We start from the raw sequence: 9,264 nt of genomic DNA on the forward strand, positions 1-9,264 counted from the left end.
AAATGTTGTGGAAATTGAGAATCGAACGTTATCGGTTGAACAATAGATTTATGATTAATTCCTCTTGATAACATGTCCGAATCCCATGAAAGGAGAATTTATGATTATGCCTCCTGAGTCAGAGCCCGTCGATTCACGTGATTTACAGGCTATTATGAACCCGTAGGGTTTACCCAGTACGCACCCAAAAGGTAGCGGCTGCGTGTTTAACTACGAAAAAAATCGAGAATTAACGGGAGTAAAAATTGAAAGTATTTTAATATTAAAATATTAACACTAACATTACATTCGTAATCAGCCTCGATTTCTGTTCCCTGTCTTATTATCATTCCCAATTTCACAGCTATATACACACACATTTCTGTTCTTAATCTTAATCAATCAAACAACTCATAAATTCTCAAATGGCTCCGGACCTCTCTCCGGGTCGGGTCAAGGACTCGCCGGACTTCGGGTTCGCATTCAACGAAAAGAACTTCTCCGACCGTCTTCTCAGAATCGAAATCGTCGCCGGTTTTTCTGCTGCAAAAAATGATGATGATGATGATGATGAAGATGATGAGCTTGATGAGTTTGATGAAATGGGTGGCCATCGAAAGCGGCGAAGAGAAGATGTTAACCCTCAAAATGGTAAAAAAAAACTAAAACCCTTAATTTTTTGTGTGTATATGTGTATAAACCCTAATTTTGTTGTGTTTGTTTGTGTATGTGTATGATTGTGTAAAACCCTAATTTGTTGTTTTTGAATTAGTGGGTGTTTGTTACTTTGTGATGAAAGTTTGATTGTTGATTGTTTTCTTGGTGGGGAAGTTTGTGTACTATTGTGTGTGATTTTGGATTTTTGGTGGTTTTGGTTCTCGAATGTTTGTTGAATGTGCATTTTGGTAGTTACTCTTTTGAGGAAATGGTAGAAGTGTAGGGGTTGATTTTTGAGGTGTTAAAGAAGTGGTGTTTGATGGATGCATTAGTCATTGAGGTTGAACAAGATAGGCTGTAGTACAGGTTTTTTGATTGAATTGTAAAACGGGAAGTTTAGCGATTTTTGATGCGTATTGTAGCTTAGCTAGTTAGGGCGGTCTTAATCATGTAGGTTAAAACTTTGCACAGGGGTTCTGTATGTTTGAGGGCTATCATTATTTGGATAGATTGTTATTGTAACTTATTTTAGGGACCTTAGTTTTTATTTCAGTTGGAAAAAATGGCAAGTTGGTTTTTCTGTTAGACAAAGATTAGGGTGATTACCCTGCACTATTTTAAAAGGAATGGTGCTGAAACATTAAATTTTTTTGAAAGGGTTAAAAGTACATTTATGGATGCGGGGGTCTGCACGGTTTTGAATGATACTGTCTAGTCAAGTTTTGTTTGTTGATGGGGCGTGCATGGTTTTGAGTGCAGTAATTGGTCATGAGGAACAAATTCTGAATTGTAACATTTCGGATACAGAAGATGGCGATATGGGAGCGAACCAAGGAAAAGATGATGTAGCAATGGTCGAGAAATTACCTTCGTGCAATTCACTTAATTCTTCTCAACTTGGTATGAGTTTCACTTTCCCGTCAGTGTTTTTTTAATGCCTTTCTTATGCCTATTTTAAGAAGATTGTGTTGGAAACTTAGAGAACTTCTTTTCGTTTAATATGAAATATATAGGTAAATGTGAAATAATGCTTATTGTCACATAGGTAAACTATATGCTTCTGGAGGGGATGAATCTATTCATGGCAAGGATGCACGTTGGAGCAGGGAGGGTCCAATAGTTCTCCGAGTAAACACTATACACATTAGCTCTCCGATATTGGCAGCAAAAAGTCCATTTTTCTACAAGGTGAGGACTGGGTCAATCTGATGGCTATTCTTATCTGCGTGAGCCGTGAAGTAACCTGATAATTTTATAACTTTCCTGCAGTTATTCTCGGAAGGAATGAGAGAGCCTGACGAACGACAGGTGACTTTACGGATACAAGCCTCTGGTAATTATCGAAGTTTTTCTTTTGATTTTTATACTTTAGTTTACTACAACTATCTTGTATTTTGGATTTTCTTTGATATGTTAAATATTATGTATGTTTTTACTTCTGATCCACTGTAACTCATGCACGGGATTTACCGATATCTTTGTTTGTCTGATATGAGCTTACACCAATTTCCTTCTATTTCTTTGATTGAACAGAAGAAGCTGCTCTTATGGAACTTCTGAATTACATGTATAGTAATACCTTATCCACAACAGAACCTTCAGCTTTGCTAGATATTCTTATGGCTGCAGACAAGTACGAGGTTGCTTCATGTATGAGATACTGCAGCCTACTTCTGAGGAACGTACCTATGACTTGTGAGTCTGCCTTGCTTTATTTGGATCTTCCTGGTGTTTTGGCAACTGATGCAGTTGAGTCCCTAACAGAAGCAGCCAAGCGTTTTCTTGCCCTTCGCTACAAAGACATAAGCAAGTATGTTGAATCTTCTTCTTCTTTAAAATTTAAATTTTAAACTGTATAAGCAGGCTGTCCCTTTCATCTCAAGTACCCAAGTTTATAGCAGATGCAGGACAAGGTCCAGGGATTTGGGAACTCTTCCCGGATAAATAAATTAAAACATACTATTTCTCACAAACAGAACACGCAAATTTTCAAATATATTCATAATTGAAATTTGTTTGATTACGAGTACAACAAGAGTTCATATAGAAATCCTTTAATAATATCTACATTCTCATACTACTCTGCTACTATTATTAATAAAGTTCACAACTCCTTATATGACAAATATTATCATTAGTCTAGAACATTCTTAATATTCAACATACGTAGTATAACAAAAGCACTTTATTGGTAACTGATAATTTTATTCCTGAATAATATATAATATATACATTGATTTATTATTTTCTTTTTCCGCGAAAAAACACCACCTCTCGTTCTCGTAAAAGAGTAGAGAAGACTATGAACAATGTACTGTTTAGTTTTTCGGGTCGTATGTCAGTTATTATCTTTTAGCTGTTATTTTATGGAGTAGCATATTTGTTGTTTGTTCTTTGTTTTGTGATCAGATTTATAGAAGAGGTCTTCATAATTCCTATAGTTTTTAATTTTGTTCTTTGTAAATTGTAATTAATATTTTCTTATTTGGAATTTCTTACCAGATTTACAGAAGAGGTCCTAAAGTTGCCTTTAGCTGGAATAGAGGCTGTCCTATCCAGTGATGATTTGCAGGTAGCTTCTGAAGATGTTGTTTATGATTTGGTATTGAAGTGGGCCAAAATTCATTACCCAAAGCTAGAAGAAAGACGAAAGATTTTAGGTCAACGCCTCAGTCGGGTTATTCGTTTCCCTTACATGACCTGCCGAAAGTTAAAGAAGGCACTTACATGCAGTGACTTCAATGCAGAAATGGTATCTAAGGTGGTTCTTGAGGCTCTCTTTTTCAAGGCTGAGGCACCATATAGGCAGCGATTGTATGCTGCAGAAGAGGACAGCGTCACTTCATACCATCGTTTTGTGGAACGAGCCTACAAGTATCGGCCAGTCAAGGTAATTGAGTTTGAAGTGCCTCGGCAACAACGTGTTGTATATTTGGATCTGAAACGTGAAGAGTGCGCAAGTTTGTTTCCCTCTGGTAGGGTATATTCGCAAGCGTTTCATCTTGCAGGGCAGGGTTTTTTTCTGTCAGCTCATTGCAACATGGACCAGCAAAGTTCATTCCATTGTTTCGGGTTGTTCCTGGGTATGCAGGAGAAGGGATCCGTAAGTTTCGCAGTTAACTATGAATTTTCAGCTAGGTCAAAACAGACCGAGGGATACCAGACCAAGTACTCAGGGAACTATACATTCACAGGCGGTAAAGCTGTTGGATACAGGAACCTTTTTGCTGTACCGTGGACATCATTCATGGCCGATGACAGCGTGTATTTCATTAATGGAGTTCTACATTTAAGGGCCCAACTTACTATTAAAAAGTGAAAACAATTGTAGTTAACTCCCTTTAAGTTTCAGAGTTTGAACATGTATACTGTAATGACCAATAGTCAATAGCATAATGCTAGGACCTTCAACTTTCTCCCAAATCTGATTCCAAATGACTTGCTCTCCGTTTGCTGCATGTTCATCTGCATGTATATCTATTGTTCATGTTCCTAACTTCTTGATTTTCGCAGAACTTCTAACCAGTACCGGAAGTTGTCATATTAAGATAATATACGCTTATTCGTGTGTATCCTCAATGAGAAGTAGACAAAAAGATTAGTAAGATGAAGCGTATATTTGGCCTCCAGAAAACTAAAAAACATTTTTGGGAGTTCATTGGGATGACTTTTCAGTTTAAATAATTTTCATCGACTCAAGTCTACAAATTGTCAAATGTCACAGAAGAAAGTACAATTATTTATTATGATTTGTAAGCTCGTTATATTTATAAAGTACACTTCCTATTCCCTCCGTACCTCCCAGTTATCGTTTCTCAATTGTTATCGTTTCCGGAAGAGTGTCCGGCATGTATTTTAAGATAAATAAAAAATATAGTTTTATAACTTTTTTTAAAAAATTATTTTTTCTGAATAAAAATAGAATGTTTAAATTTTTATTCAGAAAAGTAAAATTTTTTAAAAAAGTTAGAGAACTATACTTTCTCGTCGGGCACTTTCCCAGAAACGATAACAATTGAGAGAGGTGGAGGGAGTACTAGACAAGTTTAAAAACTTTGATGTTGGTTGTGGCCACCAGAATAAGACCAGATATCATAGCTACTTTTTTCGATATTTTTGAATCTTTAAATTAGTAAATGGAGAAATCATACCTCCCAAATTTCAATATCAGTATGCTCTGATAAGGGGTCTATGTTATATCTCACAGAACCACTGAAAAGTGTGGGATCTTGTGGAATGATGCCAAGCTTTGATCTGAGGTCATGTAACCCAATTGTGGAGATATCTATGTCATCTATTATAATCTTTCCTTCTGTAGGTTCTACGAGGCGAAATAATGCACTTGTCAAAGTTGTTTTCCCACTACCAGTCCTTCCAACTATTCCAATACTATGCCCTCCTTCAAAAATGCAACTGATTCCATGCAGGACTAAAGGAGCATTTCGACGGTATTTGACTTGCTTAATTAGGACTTTTCATGATGTACTGGTGTTTATGACCATAAAATTATTTGAAAGGAGCATAAAAGAGACAATCAATACCTTTAGATTGTTGATTTCTACTCTCCCAGCACTTGGCCAGTCAAGTGGAGGTTGGTTTTCTTTTAGTTTTTCGGGGCCTTCACTGGGAATGTTCATGCACTGTTCTAATCTCTCCACAGAAATGAAGAAGCTCGATAGCATGCAATGCATGTCTACAACATTTACGAGGAACACGTTCATTGAAAGGGCATATGATAGAGCCATCCCAACATATCCTGTCATTAGAAAGTAAGTTACTGAAGCACTTAGTTGGAATTGCATTTGCATCAATAAGATGAAAGTTATCTGAAATAAATCTAGCTTCTTCTTTAAACGCTCTGATGGTCACTGCACCAGCAATGGACTCGGAAAGTTGGCTTGCAACCGAAGACTTTGTCGTACCATCAATGCGGATCAACTCATTTGCAGAAGCTAAGTAGAATTTCTGCATGTTCAGTTACATGAACCTTGATTTTCTTTTTATAAAAAAAACAGAGATTCAAATTTCTTAGCAGCTTTGTCAAATAATATACCTGTACAAATCAAAGTAGGACATAGGTGCTCGAAAGATTGAGACTATTGCTTTGGAGAAAATAGATTCTGATGCCTTAGTACCTAATACAACTACTACATAAGATCTAACGAGTAGGCACAGTAACATTACAGATCCAATCCCAGTGTATATCGCGTTCAGCATGAGGATGCTTATTGCAGGATTTTGTAGTTCAGCAGCCAACCAAACACCTTGAACTAATTGTCCGAGTACGAACAACATATGGAATATAACTGATAATGAGAGGTATAAGAATCCCTGGTTTTGCTTCAAGTATTGTTTGTAAGGTTTTAGATAGACCCGGCAATTTTGGACATGACACAAAAATTTAGTGTTTGTGTTTGCATTTTTAGTACACGACACGAAAGTACACGAACACAAAAGTATACGGTCGAGATTTAGTGTCGTTTTTGTGTTTAACCTTCGAGTACACGACTCGACACGAAGTATACGATATAAATAAATATTATAATTAAATTTTAATATTTTTTATAAATATATATAGAATTATAATAAATATATGCATATTTATTTCTTAAAATATTATTTAATTTCATTATATTGTATAGAATTGAGATCTAAATATATATTTTTCATATATTTTATAATTTTTTTACCTAAAAATATTATATTATATTTTATATTAATATTAAATTAAATATATATTAATATTCAATTAACACGACATACACGACACAAAATATAACGAAACGAAAGTACACGAACACGAATGTACACTAACGCTAAACATGTTGGTTTTGTGTTTAACATTCAAGTACACAAAACACGAAAATACAAAACACACGAAAGTATAGGACACGAACGAATTGTCAGGTCTAGTTTTAGACCACCGTCTCCGCGCTCTTTTTGTTCTTTTTCTATCAACTGGTCTCTCGGTCCTTTGCTAACCTCTTCTTCTACATCAATTTTTTGTATCTCTTGGTTGGAAATTGTAGGTCCTGCAAAAAACATATAATTTCTATAAAACAAAGAAAAATGTCTTTCAAACAAGACCTGAAACAGTTTAGATAAGGTACTGAAGTCACATTAAATAAATTAGTTGCGGTATGTGCATCTACAACGCTAAATGGGTCATCAAGAAGGTATATATCTGCATCTTGATATAGTGCACGGGCTAGTTGAACCCGCTGCTTCTGCCCACCGCTGAGGTTTACACCTCTTTCTCCTATTACCGTGTGATCACCATATGGAAGAATTTTCAGGTCTTGTACAAGTGAACATCTTTTCAGTACTTTTTGGTACTTCTCTTGATCCATTAATGACCCGAAGAGTATGTTCTCTTGTATAGTTCCTGTTTGTATCCATGACATAAGCTTCCACAGACCTGGACCTGGAAAACGTAAGGAAAAACCGTTTAGTTGAACCAGTATGAGATGTTATATAGACATTGGGAATAAATGAATAAATCACAAGCTGCATGTGTTTGTAATTATAAATTGAAATTCATAAGTTAGTCTACTTATGCAGGAACATTTTCAAGAGTGCATGTTAAATCTTATTTATGTAATTTAGTACAGTTATATGTAAAAATGTACAATTTGAGACTCACCATGCCCTTAGTACTTGAAACTTCTCCGAGAATTGCAGCTAAAAGGGTTGATTTACCTGAGCCAACTTCTCCACATATTGCAACCTTCTCACCAGGTTTAACATTCAATTCTATATTCTCTAAAGTGGCCTGTGAAGAAATATGCATGCCATGAAAATGACGCTTCTTTGATTGGTAAGGGATGACAACGGGTCGGGTTCGGATCGAGTATTGTAAAATCCAAATCCAAATCCAAACATTTTCGGATTATCCAAATCCAAATCCGTCGGGTTTCAGATCGGATCGGGTATTTTTCGGATATCCAAAATTACGAATAATGTAGTCAAATTTATTATTATTTATACATACAAACACTATTAATTACATTTATATGATAGCTAAAATTAAAATATATTAACTAATAAGTAGTTAAACACGTTATATTGCGGGTTGACATGATGAGTAATATTTAAGATATGTTGATAACATAATATTTAGTGTTTCATCACAAATTAGTTTTTTTTAATATAAATATATACAAAGTACATCTTACATAATAAAAGCTGATTTTGAAACAAAAAGTTATAATTCACTAAATAAGTGTCGACAATCTTGATAATAATCTATTTTTACTCAAATAATACAATGGCAATATGTAAATTATATGTATTACATCTAAAATATTACATATAATCTATAATACATGTGTCGGGTTTTAATCGGGTTTCAGGTTTGGATCGAGTTTGGATTCGATATCAGATTTCGAATCGGGTATTGCTTCGGTATAGTTGAAATCCAAATCCAAATCCAAATCCAAAATTTCGGGTTCGGTATATCCAAAACTTCGGGTTTTGGATCGGATATCCGTCGGATCGGATTAATTTGCCATCCATCGACTGCTCTATAGTATACACTTGCATTGACCTTCCATGCTTCCTTTTTGCAATTCAGGCTCCTAAGAAACTTCACAATACGAGATAATGCAACCTTTGATTCAATGAAAAATTCCTGCAACATCAGGTAATAGCCTGATAGGTTCTTGGACAATTCGGATTGTTGCAAGAAGTGTAAACACAATACCTATATCTAGAGGAATTCTAATGAGGCAGCATGTCCAGAAAGTAAGTATTGTAATTACTATAGGGGATGACCAAAAGAGAGCTAGATAATAGCTTCTTTGTTTCAGAATTGCGGATAACCACCTTGCTTCTTCTTTCCTCAATCCTTCTATAACATTTCTAAAGTGCGTCTCCCAACCATACAATTTCAGTACTTTCATGTTTGTCACTGCCTCGGTAATAGCCTTTAGCCTTATGTCTCGTGCTACCATGAATTTTGTCAGGTATTTGTCCCGGAGAATGAAATGCTTTAGCAGCATTCGATACTCTAAGTTGCCTCTGGTAAATTGCTGCAGATAGCATAGATCTCACTTGAAGTCCACTTAGTCTAGTTTGGAAGTTCCATTGTCTTTCTGAGAGTGATTCCAAACATTTAACCAAAAACAAGCCTGCAGCTAGTGCATATCCCTCGTATTTAAATGATTCCTTCCCCTGAGAAACCCGTAAGAAAGCTTTAAGTAGCAGAGGGCCAGTAGCTAGTGCAAGTACCTTGCACAATGCAACACAACCTGACTGTAAGATAGCTTTACACTTCCAAAATAAATAAAGTTGATAAAATTGGAAGAGGTCCAGAAGTTCCTTTCTTTGTCTGTGCTGACAGCTGCTCCATAAACAAGGAGTAACATGTGCTTGCACAATTTACAGGATCTAATTTTGGAAGATCGTTCTCCTCGAAAACTTTCTCCTTTCCCTTGTTCAGTATAGGTTCCAGCCACCAAAAAATCATTCTACTCAGGACCCCTGCATTGCGGAAAGGGGTGACATTTTCATCTTCACTGATTTTAATGTTGTCTACAGCCTCTTCACCTAGCAAAGGTGTATAGAGGGTAGCTTCTCTGATGCCTGTCGTCATTTCTGCATATTTAAAAAAGGATCAGATCATCCACA

General features: G+C 35.8%; 1 protein-coding gene and 1 pseudogene across 1 annotated transcript; one reads left to right on the forward strand and one right to left on the reverse strand.

Moving 5' to 3' along the window:
• Positions 1-303: 303 nt before the first annotated feature.
• LOC141667309 (BTB/POZ domain-containing protein POB1-like) lies at positions 304-4,079 on the forward strand. The gene is made up of 6 exons (XM_074473738.1): positions 304-630; positions 1,396-1,536; positions 1,682-1,824; positions 1,906-1,969; positions 2,170-2,446; positions 3,139-4,079. The coding sequence occupies exons 1-6, from the start codon at positions 405-407 to the stop codon at positions 3,953-3,955; spliced, it is 1,668 nt and encodes a 555-aa protein (XP_074329839.1). The 5' UTR covers positions 304-404; the 3' UTR covers positions 3,956-4,079.
• A 702-nt stretch (positions 4,080-4,781) lies between these two features.
• Positions 4,782-8,721, reverse strand: LOC141664444 (ABC transporter C family member 10-like; annotated as a pseudogene).
• Positions 8,722-9,264: the final 543 nt, after the last annotated feature.

This window comes from Apium graveolens, chromosome 6 (assembly GCF_009905375.1).
Source record: "Apium graveolens cultivar Ventura chromosome 6, ASM990537v1, whole genome shotgun sequence".
Taxonomy (NCBI): domain Eukaryota; kingdom Viridiplantae; phylum Streptophyta; class Magnoliopsida; order Apiales; family Apiaceae; genus Apium; species Apium graveolens.